This window comes from Brienomyrus brachyistius, chromosome 2 (genome assembly GCF_023856365.1).
Source record: "Brienomyrus brachyistius isolate T26 chromosome 2, BBRACH_0.4, whole genome shotgun sequence".
Lineage (NCBI taxonomy): Eukaryota > Metazoa > Chordata > Actinopteri > Osteoglossiformes > Mormyridae > Brienomyrus > Brienomyrus brachyistius.
This window is the reverse complement of record NC_064534.1, coordinates 21,672,452-21,695,803: the sequence shown is the minus strand read 5'-3', so window position 1 is coordinate 21,695,803 and position 23,352 is coordinate 21,672,452. Positions and strand designations below refer to the sequence as shown.

The 23,352-nt window shown below is 49.7% G+C and overlaps 1 protein-coding gene across 1 annotated transcript; it reads right to left on the bottom strand.

Moving 5' to 3' along the window:
• Positions 1 to 1,737: 1,737 nt before the first annotated feature.
• On the bottom strand, positions 1,738 to 19,006 carry gnb1l (guanine nucleotide binding protein (G protein), beta polypeptide 1-like). Its single transcript, XM_049002416.1, has 7 exons — positions 18,816 to 19,006; positions 14,769 to 14,906; positions 14,546 to 14,671; positions 13,198 to 13,360; positions 11,245 to 11,337; positions 8,780 to 8,995; positions 1,738 to 4,826 (listed from the first exon to the last, which is right to left on the bottom strand). The coding sequence occupies exons 2-7, from the start codon at positions 14,876 to 14,878 to the stop codon at positions 4,560 to 4,562; spliced, it is 975 nt and encodes a 324-aa protein (XP_048858373.1). The 5' UTR covers positions 14,879 to 14,906; positions 18,816 to 19,006; the 3' UTR covers positions 1,738 to 4,559.
• Between the last annotated feature and the right edge of the window lie 4,346 nt (positions 19,007 to 23,352).

Below are 23,352 nucleotides of genomic sequence, written 5' to 3'. Positions count from 1 at the left end.
TGTTAAACTGAACTTTAAATTTACGTTTGTAGGAAAGAAATGATGACCAGCATAAAAATAACATTTTAAAAATAATTCTTGTTGAAGTAACAAACATCATATTTCGGCTGTCTCAAGTATTATGTTGGATACTAAAACCTAAATTTTACCAATATATTTGTTCAATGGTTGATGAAAGTTGCCTTATCAGACTTCTCCTTTTCTAACATCGGTAAACAAATTTTAGGCATCGAGCCAGATGTTTATACAGCCTAAATTGTACGAATTCGTGAAACAATAAAGAAAAAACTCTCTGCAGAAATCTTTCCGCTAGGAGGACAGCACACGTTTCCTAAGTCTGGCTGTCTAGGTTCCTGTGCATGTGGCTCATGGTGAATTGAGGGTCCCTTTGCGTGAGCCGACAGCAGCCGGGAAGGACTGAGCATCCGTCCGTCGGCAAGACGCGGACGCGGGGAGCCTGGGCCCTTCCGTTCGGCCGGCCCAGCTGTGTTTATCTGTGATGTGAGGCCAGCAGGTGAGGACGGGGTCCACGGCCGTCGCTGTATGGGCAGGTGATGATGGCCTCAGAGGGATCATCTATGCGTGAGAAGCGATTTCCAGGTTCAGATCTTTTAAACGTGACGATGGTTCCCTCAGTCCCAGGCGACGCTGCAGGTGACTGCTAGATCCGTCTACCGACTTATGTTCTTAAAATGAAATTTTAATATTTATAATAGCCTACAAGAATGTCTTTGTTATATGAATAATGCTTCGTGCTAAGTTTTTTCCAGCCCCTACTTTATATCGATTGAAGTATAGAAAACATTCAGTCAATAAGATGCAGAATTATTACAAAAAAAGCTGACTAAATGTAAGACCTAACACCAATGAAATGTATTGACCCAGTGGAAAAGATAAAATTATGCTTGTAGTACTTAGGATGCAAATATGAACCATTATATAAAAAACAAGCCAAATTATGTAACAAATTTTACATCAAGGGTCACACAAGTGTGGGAGATGGGAGTCTTTTACAGAGAAAAATTAAAAACCTGTTTGCGGAAGTCAGTCCTGTTTAAGGGAGCCGTGACAAATTTTAATTATAAAAATGTCTGTTCCTATTATCGGGTTACCATATTAATTTTGCTCTGATTAACATTTTATGTTATTCCTTCTATAAATCTAAACCAGAAACCTTCATCATTCAAACTTGCCGGTTCATGTTTTGATAAGCAGTGAATGTATATTTTGTGCACGCTTAAGGTTTCTGGTCAGAGGATACATCTCGGGGTAATTTACGATTTACTGGTGCTCACCGAATTCCATCTCCTTTAGGTACATGGATGCCGTCCCCAAAATGACACTCTGCCAAATTTTTAGCAGAGACATGCGGGGGTGGGGTAGTGTGTGGGGGGGCAATGAAGCTGACATAATGATCCCCCAGTCATCACTTGGCACTCAGCAACATCTGGAGCAGCTGTTGTGACAGGCCTATCAGAGAGCGCTCCGTTCGCTTTGCCTCTGCACACATTTCTTACATCGTCCGTCTCGGGCCTGACATGTCTGTGGGCTACCACTGAGAACAAGTGAGTCAGATCCAGCTGGACCATTAACGCCAAAACGCACACGGGTGGGGGGGGGGGGGGGCACCATTCAAACCGCACCGCATACCTGCGCGACCTCAAGCATTCTCTGCAAATGCTAGGCATTGTGACGCAAGCTGACAGTCCGTTGTTGATGCCAAATTAAAATCCAGTGTTATTGACTGAAGCATACAGGTTTAATAATACTCAGACATGACCTGGTCCACCACAGCTCCTGTATTATGACATATATGCACAGCATACACAATACCTGGCAATAGCGTGTCCAGTGAGTGTCATGGATGAAAGCTCTTGACCTCCAAGCTACAGCTGGACGCTCCTGCCCCGCATTATTACCACCCCCCTCTTGAGTCTCTTCGTTTTATGGACTTCCTAAAGGATCCATTATGATGTGATTTATGAGGAGACCTCCTGAGCCCCTCGCACATCTGCGGTGCTCCATGCGCGTCTGGCCGCTCGCAGAATGGACGGAAGCTGCCTCGGACGGCCCTTTGTTACAGCTTCAAAGTGCACGGGGAGGGGGGAGCCCGTCGCAGACTCGCGAGGTCGCCGCAGAGATCACGGACGAGGAAAGGGAGGCCGGGAGGCCCACAGGTTGCAAGATCGCTTCGGTCTGTCCCCGGTGTCTGTGAAGGGGCCTCGGACCTCCCTCTTGCCTTTAAAGTATGATGGGTTATTAGCTCCTACTCTGTCCCACAGGACTGGGGCTTTAGTGTCTGCGTGTCGTTTGAAGTCTAGTTCGCATCCCTCTGGAAAGGGCTCTGACCCCATTGTGGTCCATCGGATCGCTCCCATTTGCTTCTGTGGTGTGCGGAGCGGGCTGAACGGCAGATTAACAGAAGTGCCACCTCACCACCCGGGCACACGGAGGGATGGACTCGTAGGCCGTGTGGTGCAGTACGCTCAGCTGCATGTGACCAGTTCCACCAGCATCCCTCAGGCTGAGGCTGGCCTCCTTCCAGCCTAAAGCCTGTAAAACCATCCATTGGGTTTCGAATGCACCCATGGCTGAATGAATCACATGATGTGGGGTGTGTTATATGGGGCGCGTTCACCCAGGCCACCGTTTTCCCACCCGCGTTACACCGGCTTCTGTCACTAAAAACATATTTCTACGGCTCAAAGGAGCATTTGTTGCTTTAACGCATAATCACTCCATTTCCCTTGAAAAGATAAACTGACTTTAAATCATCATTTATGTGAATCAAAGCTCCATATTAATTCATAGGGGTTTTGTTTGAGTTGCACAGTGAATTAAATAAAGGAAGTGCATTTCATTAAGACAGTCCTGCCCGGACGCATAGCCGCTGTCTAAAAGGCTTTACCGTTAGCACAACTGAAAAATGAAGGCAAGCTCCTCAAACCAACATGTGTGCTTAGACACAATTTAAATCAACCGATCTACTCAGTCATGGGTACAATCAAAGAACGTCAGAGTGTGGCTGAATAGAAGGGTAAAGCACCCCCATTTTGCTAGGGCTGCAGTCTGACACGACCTGAAATATGGCCCCCAGTCAGACGCGGTCAGTGTGTGCTGCAGATCGACCTGGTCAGGACACGTCTTACCTACTAACCATCGAGCTCGTGCATGTAGTGTTGGGTCCTCACATGTGTGCATGTTGGCCTGCTGGATGCATGTTCGACCCCCTGTGGAGTCACATGACGTACAGCAAAGTTGGGCTTTATCAGGCGAGGCTTCCCCTGCATCACTATCGGGTCGCATTCCTCCAGGCTGGGGGGAGCAGCTCCTGAGAAAATCTCATCTATTAGAAGCACTTCCAGCTTCCTGCTCTGAGAGAGCCAATCAAATGTGAGCAATTGCCTGAGCAATCCTGGGCCATGCTGTACACTGTGTGTATATCGCAAGGCCGAAATCACATTTCAAGTTGGAGCAAAATGCGAAAAATGATCCAACTCTCATGGTAGTCATCCTGTGGTCCAGTAGGTTTGTGGATGTCTCTTTTCCCAAACTTAAGGAATGCTTTCCAAACAACGAGCACAGCACATGGATGAACGGAAAACAGATGTTAAATATCCCACCACACTCGTGTGAGTGCATGCAATCGGGAAAAAAAACACCTACCAATCAAAAAACAGGACACTGACAGCAGGCAACCACTTAACGACAGGGTGAAATACACGTCAGCCCAACAACAGCAAGCTCACTCACACCATGTGTTTGCTTTGTTCCGTGATATGAAACCCACAAGGAGACTTGACTCAGAATGCAAATTCCACTACCTCTCAGGGAGGGGGGGCGGGTGGTTTCAAATCAATCTCTTGTGTCTCAGTGTGTGTTATTAGTTGTAGCTGATTAATGTGGTTTGGGTCAAGAAAGTCAACAGGGGGCAATGGCAAACTCTGTAGTAGTAAATATATACGTATAAACTGAGAAATATCTAATTATATACACACAGTTAAATACTTTGTGAATGGGACAATTGTTCAAGACTATCAAAAAAAATGCTCAAGTACACTGGAGAAGCAAACAAGATCCCACTGTGACATGTGACAATTTTAAAGGCGAAATTCTTCCAGCGCTGTATCTAACATGATGAACTGCGAGTGGCGCCTGAAACCTAACGGACACCTGCGCTGCACGTTTGATTTGCGGAAAGACCTCGGGCTCCGACGTGTTCCATCTTGGCCCGGCGCGATCCGGAGCGACCTCATCGACCCACAGGTTTGAAGGGAGGAGCCCAACACAATACTAGACGAGGACACGGAGTGTTAAACCTCACCGTCCACCTGCGGCACAGGGTTTAGCGAGAAAAGGGACAAAACACAAAAAATGTATACTTTGAGGCAAAAAGCCGTACCGAGTTCATTATTAACCCTGAGGGTGTCAGGTGACTGAAGATGGATTTTTTACTACCAGCACAGGCAGGTGTCTCGTGCTTTAGGCTGCAGAGAAGGCAGTGTGGTCATGAAGAGGGACACAGGCTCCAGGTCCACAAGACCTCTTGATGACTCTCCTCATCTTGCGTTGTACACAGACCAAATGCTGATCCTCTGGTCCTTGGATCCAGCCGCCATGAGCCTCAGACTTGGGTCCGCATGGTCGGAGAAAGCAACAGAGTGCACCGAGTCTGCGTGGTACTGGAGCACTGCTAGAGGCTTCAACTTCTTCCATCCAAAAAGGCGGACGCGGTGGTCCCAGCCGGCAGACGCCAACAGCTTGCGATCAGCCCGTAGGCTCAGCTGGGAGATGCCTGGGTTGACCAGCTCCACGGAGACAGACATCTGAGGGAAGCAGAAGGTGCCTTAGAGCCACGCAGGTTACCTTATAGCTACAGAGTACTGTTTCCCAGCCCAGTCTGTTAGTCAAACCTTTTATCCCTAGGCTTAGTCTACTCATGATTCCTCTGGTCTGAATGCAGTGGTTCCTAAACCTGGTCTATTTTAAGTTTATCCGAGCATGCATGAACTGTGTTCATCAAGGTCTGATTAATCTCATGTAGGCTTTATTTAGGATTATTAGTCTACAGAAAGTGCTTTAGACTATAGTTGTGAGCCATCATACGCGCTCAGATAAACTTAAAGTGGACGAGGAGTAGGTACCACTGAATCAACAGTAAATCCAAGCCTTGGAAACAAAAAGCTTTGACAGACACATGTAAGTGGAGCCATTCGCAGTGCGCTCAGTTTTATAAGGGCATGGCACAACCTCAGAGGACTTTGTCACCAGAAGGTCTCAGGTCATGTCCGGCTTCAGCACCGGTTCTGCTGTCCAACTCGCAACAGCTAAGCTGCTCAGAATTCGGTACCTGCGGAGTTCTTACAGACTTATGCGGTAACTTTACACTCTGCGGTGATAACAGGAGGACGGAAGTTCGTCATACAGTCGCACAAAAAAACATTACGATCAATAAGCGTATCTGCTTATCTAATCGTTCTGGTCCGTCAAAACCCACCTTATTAAAAACACGGAGGAGTCACGCCTTTCAGTCACCTTGAACCCGTCAGCTGACCTGATGATGGAGACTCAAATGGAAGGCGATATAAATGTTTAACCTGGCAGGAGAACCCCAGGCCCTCAATCATCAGCCCAAAAACATTCGGCTATGAGGTCTGTTATTAACTTTTTTGGGCTGCTGTTTGGTTTGGAGTGCTGATCTTTTACTTTTTTTTAACTCGCCTTTGTTGCTATGTGAGGGCCGTTTGGCTCAAATCTTTATTTGCAGAACCGTGTTACTGTAAGCGGCCCAGATGAACAGCTCGAAGCACTGAAAGACATGGTCAACAGGAGAAGAGGCTGATTCACACGCACTGGGAATGATTCTGCGAGGCGCCCGTGATTTCCAGCATGCCAGAAAAGCGAATGAATCCTCCTAAGCTGAACCTGATGGCTTGTTAAGAACCTCTAAGAGTGTTTGTCCTACACATGCTTAAGGGACACGACGAGCATGGCGTATGAATTCTGATGTTCTGATGCTCATACTTCTAGTTTGACACAGAATTCGAGCTTTACAGTTTAACTAAAACCACCAGCCTGAATGTCCATGAAACCTAATTCCAGAATCAGAAAGATATGCAAGGAAGATGTTTTACTCCTGCAGATGAGTGGACAAGACAATGAGCCCTGTGAGTATAAGACACAACTAAACGTGAGCAAGCCATGGGAATGGGCACGAAACGCAAAGGTCACCCAATGACACAGAGAGCCCAGCATTCGTAATGACTCCACTGCCATCCGCACTATTGCTGGGATAGACCGGGTCAGGGCACCAGGAGCACACAGGTTAATTGCATTTAGCAAAATGGAAAGATCACTACCTGACTCTGCAGCTATGTTTAGAAAAGCATTATCACAGCAGAGAGAAGGTGCTCCATAGCAAAGCAATAACTGAACTCACATACATTTATTTTCCATACTCTGTCTTGTTTTGTTCCTGTTGTTTAGGGGCCAATCCTACACATGAAGGTGTGTGACCACGCCCCCAAGAAACATCCCTGTTGACCCCGATACCTTTTCTCTCGGTGAGGATGACAGCGACAAGAGATGCTCGTAACCCCTTTAAATGCTAAGCCAAACACGGCGGGCCGGTCTGTTCCAGTGGGTGCTCCTTCACGTTTAACAAGGTCAGCACAGAGGTAACCTCAGCCAGTGTGTAAAATATCCACATAATAATGCCTATTCATACCTAGACGGGGACACAGAACCAGCTCCCCGCTCACTCATAATACCCTATTCAAAAGGAGGATTGCTCTGCACATTAAGGGTTTTTTTGGGGCCTGAATGTTCTCTGTCGGCTCGCCTGATTGTAGCAGTGAAACATTGGTGATCACTCTGGCTCACGAACGTCGAAGCCGTTTACACAGGCTTCGGGTACGACCTGGGAAATCCCTGTAGAAGGTGAGGAGGAATTCTGGGGATGGCAGCAGTAAAACAGTGTGGGCAGCACTGGGATGCCTCAGATCTCCGGAGTTGGGCGTTTGAATCTCGCCTCTGTCCTGTATTGTGGAGTTTGCGCGTTCTCCTCATATTACAAGGGTTTCCATTTACTCCTGTTGTCCAAAGACACACAGTTGGACTAACTGGCACCTCTAAATTGCCCATAGTGTAGGACTGTGTGTGTGCGTGCCCTGCAATGAACTGGCATTCCGTCCAGGGTGAACCCCAGCCTAGTGCTCTCTGCTGATTTGAATAGATTCCAGGTGACCATGATGAGGAGAAGCAGTTGGAAGATAGAAATACATTTATAGACAATATGTGTTGTCACTTAGGTACAATAATTACCTCTTTAGACGGCAGCTAATGTGATGCTAACCTCAAGCTAACCTCTTCAGAAGGCAAAGTCAATGCGATGCTAACCCCTTAGCATAAGTATAAGGAGCCTATTTGCTACCCTGTACTGTGCAGAAGGCATAATGCAGATATAGCACAGCTCTATACATTTTTCTCTAGGTGAGCAGGAATGCCTGCGACCTGTGGAAGCTGTCATCATATCTGAAACAGCGCTCTGAGGGAGCCACGCCTGATTTGCACTGCTAATCTAGTCTCTATCCCCTCTCTCTCTCTCTCTTTCAGGAGCACACAGAGCAGAGGAACCTGTCTGTCAGCGCAGCAGGCTCCTGCAAGGAGGGACAGAGCGCACGCACACACACGCACACACAGAGTAAGGCACAAGCGGGCAAACTCACAAGCGTCAGCAAAGCGCTGGCTACCACACATGCGGCAGATTAGCGCATTGCTCAGTGTACTGCGCTTATCTCTGGCCGACGCCGAGTCGCTGATAGGTGTGTTCCCCTGCCGCTCAGCACCGCGCAAGCCTGAGGCCTGTCTCCCACTGCGTTCTGTCAAATGAAGTTTCCGTCCACCATAAATTGCCAGCACTTGGCCCCCCGCTGTCCTGGGCAGTCTGGGGTCGAGAGGAACCGTGGGGGGGGGGAGTTCAAGCAATCGACAGGTCGAGACCTGCGCCGCTCTCCCTCCCGGCCCGGCCTCCCACTGCGAACTACTGTTCCTCCTGCCGCAGATGTGTTTTTTGTTTGGTTAACGGCCGCTAAGGTCCTGATATTTTTACCGCCTCTCGCGGGTCGTTCATCAGCGCCGGGCGGCCAAGAGGCGCAAACGCACTAGCGCTGGACAAAAATACTTTTGTGGGAATGACTGGAGATGTCATTCCGTCTGTCTGGATGTCATACTGCGCTGCGCCTAAACGTGATTTAGGAGTCCCAGCGGGAGGCCTAGCTCAGCGGGCCCCCCTCCACGTCCTACCACAAACCTTTATTAGATGCACATCCTTGCTGGTTTCCCGGACATTTCCAGGATTTACTGGAGACGTGTTCCGCAAAAGACCCCGAGACATTCTGCTTAATTCATCCGTTCATCTGTGAAAAAGCACTGGAAAAAAACCGGAGCCCCCGTTTCAAACGTCGGGGTGGCTCCTTCTGGCCACGAATCCAGAAGTAACACCAGAGCCAATAAGACGTCTGAATTCAGATGCCCGGCTGCTGCGACCTGCGTTTTCGGAGAGGGGCGAGCTCAGCTTAATGGTAATAGGCAAGACACGGAGGGAGAGCGGGACGGAGGCGGGAGAGAGACACCGGCCAGGCAACCAGCGGCTGATTAATGAGCCTGGACCCTCGGAGAGACTCTCTCCGTGACCAAATATTTTCCCTGCCTATCAGGGCACCAGAGCAGAGCCAGCAGGGTGAGTTAGGGGTGGGGGTGGGGGGATCCCCTTCCTGACCTGGAGGTTCTGCTGTCCGTCAAGCGTCCAGGAGCAGACGGCTCTCTCCGCAGACCCCGAGACGCCCCTGAGTCGCTCCGGGTCGAAGTCGAGGCAGAGGAGGGGCTCTGAGTGGGCGACCAGGGTGCTGAGGGGTTGCCTCTGGGAGACATCCCACAGGGCCAGGGTGCCAGCCTCGTATCCCGCTAGGAGGAGCGGGCCGCGACCACTGTCAGGCTGGGGAGGGGGAGAGAAGGAGGGGGTGGCATGGAAGTCAGATGCGGAAGCCCGCGGTCACAGGGAGCAGCAGAGGTTATCTGAGCTTCAGACAAACTCCGAGGATCATAAATCAGACTGGCCCGCCAGCAGTTAATCACAGCTCCCATCACAGCACTCCTCCACTGGGTCACGTGGAGCCCTGCCAGGCGGCCCCCCGCCCCCCGGGGCTACCCAGGTACTGAGAGCTTCCCGCTCCCGTCAGTCATGCGTGCAGATGACGACAGCTTTCAGACTCTCGCAGGTAATACACTCACGCCCATGTCAGATCACAGCCCTGCCTGTAAGCCTCTGTTAAATCAGCCCATCTGAGGAGGATCGAAGGGAAGCACGATGCGTCCCGGCTGGGGGGGAGGGGGGCGCGAACAGGGCTATGGCGATAAAGGGGTGGGGGGGGGGAAGGTCCGCCACATTTCACCACAGTGCTCGGGGGGAGTACATGACTGAGGAGATTTACAGCACAAGAGGTGTACCCCCCCCCCCCCCCCCCCCCACCCCAGGCACGTGCCCCCCCCTCCCAAAAGCACCTTGCTCCTGTGGCTCTGACTCCCTGGTCCAAAAGCCCCCCCCTACCTTCTCGCTGGCTGCCCCCAGCCCCTGCGTTACCTTGTCCATGCATAACAGACTCAGCCTGCCGCACATGTGGGCCTCAGCGGCCCCCCCAGCATCTGCGACCCATTTCGCTTCATGTCCAGCAACCCCCCCCCCCCCCCCCCCCACCCCACCGTCACTAGAACAAATTACAGGCAGGATCTTGTGTGCCTTATAAACAAAATCACTAACGATGATATTAAGAGGTCAAAAAAAAAAATAAATGAAAGTAAATGTGAGTCAGTGCCCCCCCAGCGGCCGCTTAAGCATTACCGTGTGCTTGCCCCCGCCCCCACACTTCAGCTAAGTGTAGGAGCACTCTGATTGATGATGTCACGGGGCAAAGGTCACAGAACCCTGGGCAGACACCTAATTCATTTTATCCTCTAGTGCTCCTCTGCACCAGCACGTCTCACTGGATCACGGCTGGGGGAGAAGGAGCGCATCCCCTGCCCGGCGGGTGGGACACGGTGAGGCCGACGCAGGCCACTGGCCGGGGGTGTGCCTGCTGTCCGCCTCACAGTGCTGAGGGCGAGCCTGGCGCTTCGCATTGGTGGGGGGCTGAATCACACCTCAGACACATCATGGGGGGGCAGCCCTTATGCTGAGCCCATGCCAGGGCCCAGGCAGCGACGACATCATCAGGTGTCAGAGCGACAGGGCCCCCCCCCCCATCGTACATCACCACCAGCCCGAGACCGCAGCCCACATATGGAGACCACAGCTCAGGCCAGGAGGTGGCCACACATAAAACAGCTCTAATCCCCTCCAAAGGTCCAGCGGCGGGCTCCTTAATTCCAGCCATAAATCTGCTGTGGGCCAATGCCAAGATGATGGAGTGTCTCTGCTGGCCTGGGAGGCCAACGCGGCTTCGCGCCATAGCTTCCGCTCCTCCTCTCCTTCCACAGACTGAAGAACCTCTTCAGGCATAGGACAGTGACTCGGGGGTGGGGGGCGGTGCTAGATGTCCGGACGGGGCCTATCCACGCGTGTGTGGGCGCCCGGGCCGTGTGGTACGGCGTGTCTGCTGGGATGCAGAGACCGGTGACATTTACGGATTACCGCAGCGGCGGGATGAAAGCCCAGCGCCCTGCCGTCACGCGCATACTTTCATGCGCCGGGTTTGCTGCGGAGGGGGCAGTCTGAGCCTCCCATCCCAGAAGGCCTCCACAGACACTATCCGCGATTCCTCTCATCCTGCTGCGGCCTCCCGGGACACCCGACAACACCAGGCTGTCGACTGACTAGGTAGCATTCACACCTCGGTTATTAAAAAATAACTGAAATAGCACATTAACTAGCCATGATAATAATTACAGGCGTACCGGAGCTGGAATTGAAACAGCAAGTCAACGTGGGTGCAGCCCATTTTGGTGCTTCAGTCTCTCCAAACAGGCTAATTACAGTGCTGGGATTGACACAGGCTTCACAAAGCGGTCGGAGACAGGTCGGACCGTAAATCACACGTCACGTCTCCTCCACGCATCCGGTTTGGATCAGGCGGCTCCCTGCCAGCCGACGAAAAGGAGGACGACCGTGTGAAGATGAGGAGGGAGAACGGAGACAGACTGGCAGGCTCTTCTCAAGTGGGACAGGCCCCGGGAGGGGTGGGGCCTTACCTGCCACAGCTTGGTACACATCACCATCCCCAGCTTGGCATCCGGCTTCAGGGAGCAAACCGTCGTCCCACTCGGGAAGTCGATGACCTTCACCTGGGAGACAGAAGGGTGACGTGAAGGTGCAGCGGGGGTGTGAGCTGACTGCCACCGGTCTGACTGCGAGGAGTCCTCCGATACAAATATCACGAGTGGGTCTGGGCTCATCCTACGTGCAATTTTATTGGCTCCCCAGAAAACGGGGCAAACGTACGACACGTTCCGACTTGACTCCGTCCTGCAGCGGCCTGCAGGTTTCCTCAGGTGTAAAAGACAATAATAAAATAAATGTTTTCCTTTTCATAAAAGCATTACAGCTATCATTAGGATGACATCATCAGTACAGAACCAACTCATCACGCCATCTGAACCTTTTGCTGCTTTCGATGCCACAAAAAAACTCAAGGGATAACCAGCCATGCGGACCCATGTGGGGCTGAGCCGGCTCTCAGCGAGGACCCCGCTGCCAGGGAAACGGGCACCTGTGTGGTATGGGACCTGGCAAATTAATAAGGCTCCGTTAATTAAAGCTTCAGGTGGGGCTGTGCTCGGTAAACATCAAACCGGTTACTGACAGACGGGGAGGAAATTGATGGTGTTGCGGTTGCCTGCAGGCATACCCAATCGAAGGAGATGCAGCACTCGGAGATGCCCGGGAGGCAGCCCCCCCCCCGTGTAGCATGACATTCAGGAGTGGGGGCCATGGTTCTTTGCACCACCAGTAGGGCAGCAGCTACTGCAGCAGCTATATCTTAGTAATCGAGTATTCTATCGATTATTCCATCGATTAATCAAGTAATCGGATAAGAAATACTTCTCTTACTAAGGAGCAATAGTGACTTTCTGTAAAAGAACTAAAGCCTTCAGTGCATTTATGTCCATGTATGTATATATTAGTTTGTTTTTTAAAGAAAACACTTTCTTAATGCTTGTGTACATGGTACTTTCAGGAAACACTAGTTACATACCTCGGACCTTCAGTGACCCAGCATATATGGACTGTATTTCAAGGTCAAGTCACAAATAACCGTAACTGTGCAGATTTATATTGAATACATCTACCCTGGGCACTAAGAACAGTTTTTAAACAAATTGAACTTTTTACATCTCAAGCACCGGTCCTCCGGCAAGAGGGACGTTGCTGTTTTCACAAGGAGCATGTCAAAACGTAACCACTGAATTTTTAAGGGAAAAAAAATCATTTCACAAATTAGCATAGAAATGCTAAACCACAACACAGTATTTTTACAGTGCAGCAAACTGTAACCATGAAGCCGTTGATCACCTGAACAGCTTAATACGTAACATTACCCTGCGTCTATAGTAACTCAAAAATCATCATTGAAATGGGAACATTAGCCTCCATAGCTGCTTACCTACCTTCATAACTATTAATTATGATAAACATTAACAGCTAATGCTGAACACAAATAGAAACAAAACAATATTCAGTATAGTGATGACAGCTAATGTATAAATGTTTCTTTTTGAAATCTCTTATTTTATCGACATACCGCTTACAGTGCTTGGTAAGCAATGGAATGAACGTGATTCTATGCCGTATTTGTCAATGTCTGGAACTTTTCACCATCCCCATGACTCGGAAGCTGGCTGGAAATTTCTCTGCCATTTTTCACACAGGTCCCTATCGGAGTGCCGCCAATCTGTTTTTCCTACCGCTCTGCTACACGTAGCAAACTGTGCGACAGTAATAATCCTCTGTGTGAAACACGGTGATCACTGAGCAGTACGTAGTTGTAAGGCTTAAACGAAGCATCGAAGCAAATAATTTGCATGGAGGATTTTTTTCGTAATCGAATTATCCGAGGTCCTCGATGAATAGTTGCAGCCCTAGTCTCCAGGACCCGCTGCTGTCAGGTTCACCGTCAAAAAAGCCACTGTGACCGTGGGTCTCACCTCTTCCATGGTCTCCACAGGATGTGCTAGCAGCCGGCTGCGGAGTCCCGTCTCCAGCAGGGAGCACTGGCAGAAGCCCACGCTCCCGGTGTGGATGGAGTCTGTCACGGTGCCGCGGCCCTCCGCCAAGTCCCAGGTACACACGCGCGAGTCGCGGGCCTGGCTGCATCACACGCACACACGCACACACACAGAGGACCGTTTCTATCCCTGATGATGGAGAGCCACTGTGCATGCAGGTCCAGTACGTCACAGCTCCATTTACCGCCCAAGCCAGACTAATTCGGGCCTCTCAGAATGACAGGAAACTAGGGGTGCCGACAGTATTAAAGTGGAGGGCATTTCAAGTTCCTAATCCTTGCTAAAGTTATGGGCTAAATATCCACTAGGTTATTAACAGAAACAAATACATTTCACAACATTTGCTCTTCAAGTTCTGCCCTGGGAGTAAAACTCCACTGAACATCACTGCAGGAATTGCAGGCGTCAAAGATCAAAGATGTGATGAAAGACAGGACATCTTAGAAACCATCCTCAAGCGTGAAAATCTAATCTGTACAACGTGAATCAAAACCAGAGGAGAGTGTTCAGCCATTGCTTTAAGAAGGTCTATCTGTAGCCCATAATGTTCAGTAATTATCTTATGAGCACCTCTCTGGGCTACACAGTGCTCGGTAATTACTATACGAGTTTCTATGGGTTACACAGTGTTCAGTAATTACCTCATAAGAATCTCTCTAGGTTACAGTGTTCAGTAATTACCTTATGAGCATCTCTCTGGGGTACACAGTGTTCAGTAATTACCTTATGAGCATCTCTCTGGGGTACACAGTGTTCAGTAATTACCTTATGAGCATCTCTCGGGGGTACACTGTGTTTAGTAATTACCTTATGAGCATCTCTCTGGGGTACACTGTGTTTAGTAATTACCTTATGAGCATCTCTCTGGGGTACACAGTGTTCAGTAATTACCTTATGAGCATCTCTCTGGGGTACACAGTGTTCAGTAATTACCTTATGAGCATCTCTCTGGGGTACACAGTGTTCAGTAATTATGTTATAAGCATCTCTCTGGGGTACACAGTGTTCAGTAATTACCTTATGAGCATCTCTCGGGGGTACACTGTGTTCAGTAATTATGTTGTAAGCATCTCTCTGGGGTACACAGTGTTCAGTAATTACCTTATTAGCATCTCTCTGGGGTACACAGTGTTCAGTAATTACCTTATGAGCATCTCTCTGGGCTACACAGTGTTCAGTAGCTACCTTATGAGCATCTCTCTGGGCTACACAGTGTTCAGTCATTATGCTATAAGCATCACTCTGGGGTACAGTGTTCAGTAATTACCTTATGAGGGTCTCTCTAGACCCCAAAGTCTTGAGCCAGATGACCGACGCCCCGGAGTGACCATCTAGAGTTCTCTCGGGTCGCCGGGTTGTCAGGTTCCACTGGTGAATGGTGCCCTTGCCCGAACTTGAACAGAAAAAGCCAACAGCACATCAGCAGCCGTGTCAGGCCGGACCGAGGCACCCAACAAAAGTGTAGGGCAGGGGGAGGTGTTCTCACTCACCCAGAGAAGAGCAGAGGGGAGTCAGAAGCGCCGCAACTGAAGTGCAGAGTGTTGACGGTGGCCCCTGACCCCCGCAGGACAAACTGTGGATCTGGAGGAGGGCTGGTCATCACTGGGAGGACACAACAGCACTGGTGCCTTCCATCATCCAACAGCACCAAGAAGAAAGCCCAATCAAACACAGGAGGCAGTCTCTAAAACAGTTCCCATAACTATAGCTCACTGCAGTTCCGAAATACAGAACACGGCCATGTTCAGCACATATGCAGGCTGCAGAGAACACATTACAGACACAGTCTAGACACCAGCCCACCCTCCATATTTAAGTCTTCAGTCTAGATTAAATAAAACCATTTCCCACAGGCTGTAGGGCAGAATGCAGTGGACACAAGAATATCAGGCTCATTTGCTGTGGTGTCAGTCTGCGTCTGAACAAAGAGTAACATGTTTAAAAAAGGTGCTGATTTAAGGGCAGGAATTCATCAAACCAAGTCAGGGTATTAGTCTTCTTCTTTAGGTGTCCGCAAATTCCAGTCTAGTAGCATTGTGATGGTAATTAAAATTATCTTTATATCGCCGGAACTAGATTCCCAATAAATATAAACAAGGCCTTGGGGTAAAGAGAGAGGGACTGGCATTTCTCTCTCTTTTTCTCCACACAATAAGAGCGATTACCCAATGCATCATAAATCATTCTGCCAGACAGTTTAATTACTGTAAACAGAATGAGACTGAAGCCTCTAAAATGCACTTTTTCTCAAATCAACAGCAGAAGTCGGGAGGATGGCAGCACGGTCATATGCGCGCTCGATCGCACCAGGAATCCCGCGCACGAGGAGCCGCAGGGCTCATTCCAAAGCAGGAGGGGAGCTCTGCTCCCCAGTGCTCTCCTCACCCATATTCCACATTAACCCCCCTCCCCACAGCGAAACCTGAGCCCATACCATCCCAGGTCGACTCATTTCAGGAGGTTAGTGGTTAAATGGGCCGTGCTGCCCCGTGGAGCGGAGACGGAGCGGCCCTCCTAATTAAGAGCCGGGCACAGCCATGCCCCTTAGCGTAACCTCTCTGACAGGGGGCAGCCAGCCAGGCTCCTCTCTGCCATTACTGAGCCGCCCGAAGCAAGAGGGCGCCTTTCCATATCTGCATGTCAGAGACGGTCACAGCACAGCTAAAGGGCGTGTTCTCACAATGAATGCAATACTACATAAAAAATGACATCCTGATTTGTTTTTTTACACTATATTGTGGTCCTACCACCCTGACCAGGGCTAAGCAGTTAGATTACAGGATGCTTACTGTTGTGCAGATTGAATACAATTCGAACAGATTCGGGACAATGCTTTAATCCATCCATCACCGTAACCACTTATTCCTAACTGGGGTCGCTGGGGGGACCGGAGCCTATTTCGAGAACAAGGGGTGCAGGCAGGAACCAACCCTGGGCAGTCGCCAAAACACCACATGGCGCACGCACACACACACACACACACATACACCTGGCCAATTTAGACTTGCCAATCAACCTGCCCTGCACATTTTTGGACCGTGAGAGGAACCCGGAGCCCCAGGCGAAAACCCACACGAACCCCATACAGAAAGGACGCGGGATCAAACCCAGGACCTTCCTGCTGTGAAGCAGCAGCACTAACCACTACGCCACCGCGCTGCCTTCAATGCTTTGATGCTGCCCCTTTTGCTGAAATGCTATCCCAAATGTTAATTATGAAGAGCCAGAGACATCTAGAGGGGGATAACACTCGCCATAAGACCCCTGCACTGCCCCTCACAGCCAGCTGAACATGCACCTGTAAGCAGAGGGGTGTGAACACATTCCCTGTGGCTGCTGTTGTGATGTCAGTAAACGGTAAAAGCCCGCCCCCTTTTGTCACGGGAAACAGTGCCCCTCCCCCAGTCATGGTCCCAGTAGTTACTCCTCCTCCCCATGGCACCGAGGACACACTTCTCCTCAGGTCTCATGCCCAAAACCCCCCGCTGAACCTTCAACGCCCCCTCTTCCTCCACAGTCGTGTAAGCGGTGAGTTCTGGTCATGCTTCGTGTTTCTTACACACGTGACTCACAAACAGGATAAGCATACCAGGGCAGCTGGAACAGGCAGGGTGATGGAATGGTCTGAGTCAGGTCACGGGGGTCACCTGTCCACCAGCTGAATGCAAAGACTCCCCAGGTAGCAACAGGACGACTGATACGAACATCACATTTCTGCTCAGTCACGTCACCAGAATTAGACCAAATATGACTGCAACCATAAAACAAAAACAGGAATTGAACTAGGTAGACAGCACCTACACTGAAGGTCTGATCCATATATACACCAGAGTCCTATAGAACAGCTTGTCCCAATGGGAAGAGATGAGAGCAGATTGGGGTTTAGGTTCCCATAGTAACAGATAAGCCGATCCCAGTAATCTGACTCTAAGTCAGTGGATAAAGGCAGTTTGTCTCCTCTAGGCCGTCTGTCAACACCTCAGCAGTAATTAGGCCTAATTATGAGAGAGAGACCTAGCTTCCCCCTTCATGTTATTAAATAAGGGTCGGCTTCGACGGCCAGGTATCTCTCAACGCTGTCGAGGGGCCAGCGACCTTCAGATCAAACGGAGCCACTATCTGCGGCCCCCTGGTCGCAGGGGCCGGCCGGCCCATTTAACGCAGCCTTCAAAGATAGGAGACTAAGCCGTCCGCATTCCATGGCGGGCCCCGTGGAGCCGCCGTCCCGTGATCGGCAGCGGCATCGCTGAATCCAGCCCTCTATCACAGCCACCCATTCATAAGCGGGAACCCAGTCAGGATGCAAAAGGGTCCTTATGAAAACCCCACTTAGAAGATAGGGTCGTGCCGTGGACTCTCCCGTGACTCGCCCTTTGTATTCAACAGAGACGCCTCGTACCCCAGAGTCATCGTAGGCGCGAGTCCCTTCATGCAGCGAACGCCAACAGGAGAAGGAGAGAAAGCACGTAGCAGATGATCGCAAGCTAGAGAGGCACGTAGAGCATGGTATTTCAGTGCAGGCTGACACACCTGTCACCCACAGCATAATGCATCCGAAGGCGGCATCAGAGGTCACTGTGCTTTTGTGACGCCTCTGTCAGGAGCTCCGCCTGGATGAGATCATATTTAGCTGTCAGTCATTCAGCTCATAATGAAAACATTCTTATCTCAGGTTTTTTTTTACTCCTCCAGTGTCTTGGTGCGCCTGTCCACTTCACTGGGGTTCTCTATTGACTTTTTTTTGACAATTAGTCAGAGAAACCCACCCCCCCCAACCCAAAAAAGTCAAGCGCTCCTTGGGAGGAAACAAATTTACTGAATGGAGCCGGGGCCCATTATAGGGGACGGTTAAACAAATGCGGGAGGAAGTGCAGACAGCTCCACACCCAGCAGGGCAGGAGCCCGGGCTGGAAAAACACGCGGGCGGGACGTGGTGGGCGAGGCGCAGCACGGGCACAGCGACGCCCGCCATCACTCACAGCACGGACAGAGGAAGCGGCCGCATTGTTCCCCATTGGCGGCACGAATGCTGACCGGGGGCCGGCTGCAGATAAGGTCTGAGCGGCATCTTTGTGGAGCACGTGGAGTTGGGGGACACAACAGCTAAGAGGCAGCAGAGAGGCCCACAGACCTCTCTTCCAGACCTATGAGCACCATTTCCAGAGTACCCCAGCAGGTGTCAGGTCAAATGTCTAAGACCAGAACCGACAAGGTGATTTTTAAACATAAGCATTTTGTGGCAATATGTCCCCATCCTCTATTGTGCCCCTGTTATGAAACTTTATTATGTAAAGATAATTAAGTATGAGAGGGAACATTCGAGCCACCCCTGAATTTAACTGCTGCCCTGCAATGTGGTTTGCATCATAATTAAAAATAATAACAATAATAATTGGATCAGCTGGTACAACAAAATGAAGCACGCAGATATAGTGGTCCTAAGGGTCTCCGTCATTTAAAATATCGAGGGTGTAATCAGACGCTTTAACTACACATTTCACAGCCGAAATGACGAATGAAAACCTTGTAGTACACACCTCAAAAACCCCTGCGGTTTCGCTTTAATTCCTCCCCCCGGACCGGTCTCTCAGCGGAAGCAGAATCACATGAATCTATATACAACGATACACCGAACCGGGAATTTTTTACTGATAGCCACGGGTCCGCCGATGAAGCGCAGCGCCGCACTTTAAACACCGCAGAAGTGCACAGGACTCGCATACACCGGCGCCCGGAAACCAAACCTGCGACTGGAGGACGCGAAGGACCCAAAATCATGGCACAGGGTGTCCAACGAAGCGCCTGAAAATTTACATATACCGACGGAAAAGAGCGTATCGCTTTACCCATTTCATAACTGAAGCTTTAGAAACAGTTGCATCCTCTGTTATTGCTGACATTGGGGTAAATTTGCGAACTATATACGTGAACGAGTGATAAGCTATCATAGGGCTTGAGTATCTTTTCGCAAAGCGCCTGTCCGACGGCAACGTCATTTTAATGAATGAAATGCAGCACCGTATACGCTGCACTGTAACAAAACACTAAGTACTGCATTAAACTGATACACACATTTTATCATTTAGCCGTAATTTAACTGCGTTTAACCATCGAAATACTGCGTGGGTGTTAAATATGTTCCGTTAAAAGTGAATTTTATGGCTCGGTGTTTCAGATGGTTTATCAGTTTATTCGGCAAACCCAACTGCAGAAGCATCAGGAGTTTCATTTACAAGTGCTATAGACGCATTTGTGGCGACATGCATAAGGTGCATAACATTAGATGAAAGACAAATAATCATAAAAACAACAACCGCGTTTCTTGTCACGAGAAAGGTTCCAATGTAGGAAAATGAGCAGCAGAGCGAGTGAAGCCCTTCCTAAGTATTACACCGAACAAACAGACAACTCTTTATTTTTTATCCTTTTCAGGCTATTATAGTAAGAGAAAAAAACGTGGGTCCCTAATCCATAGAGCACACAGTGTCCTTTCATGAATGAGAAACCTTTATTTGTCCATTCCTATCATGGAAAGGGGAGGTTTCAAGCTTGGCTGGGTCTGAGCGAGAAGATTAGATGAAACAAGAGTGTTTTAAACCTCTTTGGGGGCCCTGGATTAAGTCAGATGCAGGCCGTATATTGTCTTTCCCTGGGCAGCTAAATGAATGAGTAAAGAAGAAATGGTATTCGGTACAATAAGGATGCTGGAATTCACCATTAAATAAAACCAAAGTGGCCAGTGTAACGTTTTGTAATCTGTGTGTCTGTGTTTCATGCTTGAAAATTCATAAGCTTCCACATGACAGTGGAAGTAGTACAATTCCTAATTTTTATAGATGACTCAACTTCATCAAAAAGCCAGCAATGCATTTTCAAAAGAATGAAGATTAAGATGAGCTTTAAACAGACAATGATTCACATGATAGATTTTGTTCAGAAGCATTACAGAGATGCAATGTATCACCTCCAAACACCTAGTTTGCATATTCAGACATAATAACTAAAGATTTAAATAAAGATTTAAAGTCTGAACATTTATTTGTACACATTGAAACTGCCAATTTGTAAATGTTGAATAAGTCCTAAATAAATATTTCTATACTCCGAAGTGAGTGTGCCATGCTTTATGAGAACAGAACCTGCTGTCCTTGAGTATTATCTCTGAAGAAAGCATTCGGAGGGAATGGTTGAGATTTAGCCTTGAAGGGTCTGACGTTCCTCTGGTGGGACATCATGAGGAAGAGGAAAGCAGAGGTGTAGGAGTATGGGAGTACTGCAGCCACCATGTCGGAGGACACTGGTGGCCGGCAAGATGGGGGTGACATGAGCGGCATTACTGGGGTTGGTAACTGAGACGGGGGGGAAGTCAATTACAGCAAATGGACGCGGCAGGATAGTGACCCCTCACAGGGGGCCGCCAGCAAAGCCTGATGGCTCAGCGGTCAGATGCCATGCCCCATGTGCCCATGAATTATTAGTGCCATCTCGTTTTACCTGCCACAGGCTACAATGGCAGTACTGCCGTCATGCCTGTGCTGGTGCGTGGGGGGTGGGGGCATTGTCATGACTGTTAGGAGCAGGTAAAGAAACCCACCGACTCCCACTGTGTCCCTCATAACGGGGGCACGTGGGGTCACCTTACAGCTCATCAAATTAGGAAGGAGTTGAGCTGAGGGGTGGAGTGGTTGGTGCTGGATGTACTGAACACCGCTGCCCGTCGTAGAAATGGGACAGAGTGACACGCGTATCAGGGGCGGCAGCCAACAGGGAGGTTAAGCATGTGTGCTGGGGTCCTCTTCTTGGGGTGGGTTCTGCTGTTGTACCCTTGGGAAAAGGACGTAAACCTGAAATGTTTCAGGAAAGTGACCGGCAGCAGAAGTGCGTGAAATGGTCACTTAGCAGAACTCCATTTGAGTTGGGGAGGTGATGGAATAGACGCAAACATTAATGCATGCAAGAAAATATACTTTCATCGATCCAATAATCTCTCACCCTGGATAGGGTCGTGGACAGGACAGGTCACAGTGTGTCTGTAGATTGTCAGCAATGAAAGACAAAGTGGAAACAACCATCTAATAATCACAGACTGTAGTTCTCTTACTTTTACTGAGATGCAGGAAACGGATGAATGGCATTAAGGTCGCGATGGCTACATATTAGCGAAGACGTATGATCAGTCGTGCGATGAACTAGTCTTATTCTGACTGGGAATTCACATCCCACCGTTCTGGAATCCTCTTGCTCCTTTGAGAATGTGACCTTGAACGTCTGCAGCTTTATTAATTTAGAAAAAACCATGTCCTCTTGTAAAGGTTTCTGAACAAAGTGTGTGTGTGTGGGGGGGGGAGTTTGTAAGAATGTCCGACTCCCCAGTGGCAGGGAGCCGCAAAGCCACATGGCAGGTGGGGGGGACTAAGACGAGTACACTCATCATCACACCCCCACGAGGTAGCATGGGTATCCCCTGTGGGGGGGAGAGGGTGCATTTTGGATGAGGAAATCATACAAAGTTGTTAAAGCACTTTCCTTGTCTCCCCACACTTGCCTAAAGCTGCTTCATATCAGGACGAGAAATGAAATCTTATTACATGGACCTGATCAGACCCCGTTTATTCCCCACACACAAGGGGGGGGGGGGGGGGGGGGGTAACACAGGTATCCAGAAAATGTGAGATGACCATCCTCCAGGGGGTGGCCTTTTGGGGGAGAACGGCCTGGGTGTGAGTAGAGCGGTTGCAGGAGTGGTGTGGAAGGACAGGCTGGGCCAGGGTGTGACAGCATCCCAGCCCAGACGCAGTGCGCGTGCGGGGGAGGCGGAGAACTGCGCATGGAACACAACAAGACAGGCAACTGAAGTCCAAGGGCTCTGTCAGTGACACCCTGTCAGCCACGGCCTGCAGTGGAAGGGAAGCACATGACATTAACTGCTAAATCAAGTCTCTTTATGCCACAGTAAGTTAGTGCGGCTGGACAGAAACAGAAACCTGTATTACAGCCAGCAGATAATCTAAACACGGTCACGTTCACCTGAGTCTGTTTACCTTTGTTTGCAAAAGATAAAAAGGAAAAATAAAGATATTGAGAGAGGGCCAAGCAGTGAACACCCTGTCGAGCTGTTCAGGTAAACAAAGACGGCCGTGTCGGCAGGGAAGACAACACACATCCAGGCGCAGACCGAGAGTGTGTGAAGTCTGCGTAAGTGTTGGGTGAGGGAGCAAGTCTCCGATTCATTGATCTCCCCCAGATCTGCTGTGGTTTAGAGTCCAGCAGGGATCACCGGTGCTGACAAAGGATCTCTGCAGGAACGGGGATGCAGGTGTTTGTTAGGGCACTGCGGTGATTCACTGGCCGTCCGTGCCCAGGCTTACCGCCTCGCTGTCCGCGGCATGCAGATGGCACAGATAACATCTCGCAGATTTATTACGGCGGAGGGTAACGATGTTCCCGTGCTCGCACACATCAAGATGATTAAAGGGCAGGGCGATTACTGTTATCATTTTGTTATTCATGTCTGGAGATTAAAATCACTATTAATTACATGTCAGACTCCAGAAGCTCTTAGAGGAAGGCAGGGAGATGTGAAGACAGTGAAAACAGCCAAGGCTGATACTCATCAAGCACCTTCACGAGCCGGTAGAACTGGTGCAAACGTAAACAACGCTGTATGGCCTAGAGCAAGCAGCACTCGCGTCCTGCAGCATAGGAAACAGGTTACAGGCCAGGTGAAGGTCTGTGTGGGGAAGTGGGCCACAGGGTGGCAGCGCGGTTAAGGAGTTCATGGAAAATTCATCTGATTGGCTTTATGCAGCAGAGTCACACGCGAGTTCGATTATGTTAAAGATGTCTGGACAAGCAACCTGGTCGCAAGAGCAACACGTCAAAGCATGTGCCAACTCCCCATCCGTATCTGAGTGCACTCCCCCACACACGGTGGGCGGGGCCAGCGTCTAGCTATTCTGCTCCGGCTGAGGAGGAAGTTCGAGAAGAGAGATGTCTTTATTTACCTGGGCTCACCATAAAGCACCGATCCCTGCATTCAGTGTCCGGACACAGTAGTCCAGCTGTGACTGCATG

What these genes read in the sequence shown, in the direction of transcription:
- gnb1l (XM_049002416.1), bottom strand. Translation starts at nt 14,878, where the DNA reads ATGACCAGCCCTCCTCCAGATCCACAGTTTGTCCTGCGGGGGTCAGGG. An exon ending in CTGTGGAGACCATGGAAGAG is followed by an intron (nt 11,338 to 13,197) that starts GTGAGACCCACG and finishes TCTGTCTCCCAG; the next exon opens with GTGAAGGTCATCGACTTCCC. An exon ending in TGTGTACCAAGCTGTGGCAG is followed by an intron (nt 8,996 to 11,244) that starts GTAAGGCCCCAC and finishes CCCCCTCCCCAG; the next exon opens with CCTGACAGTGGTCGCGGCCC.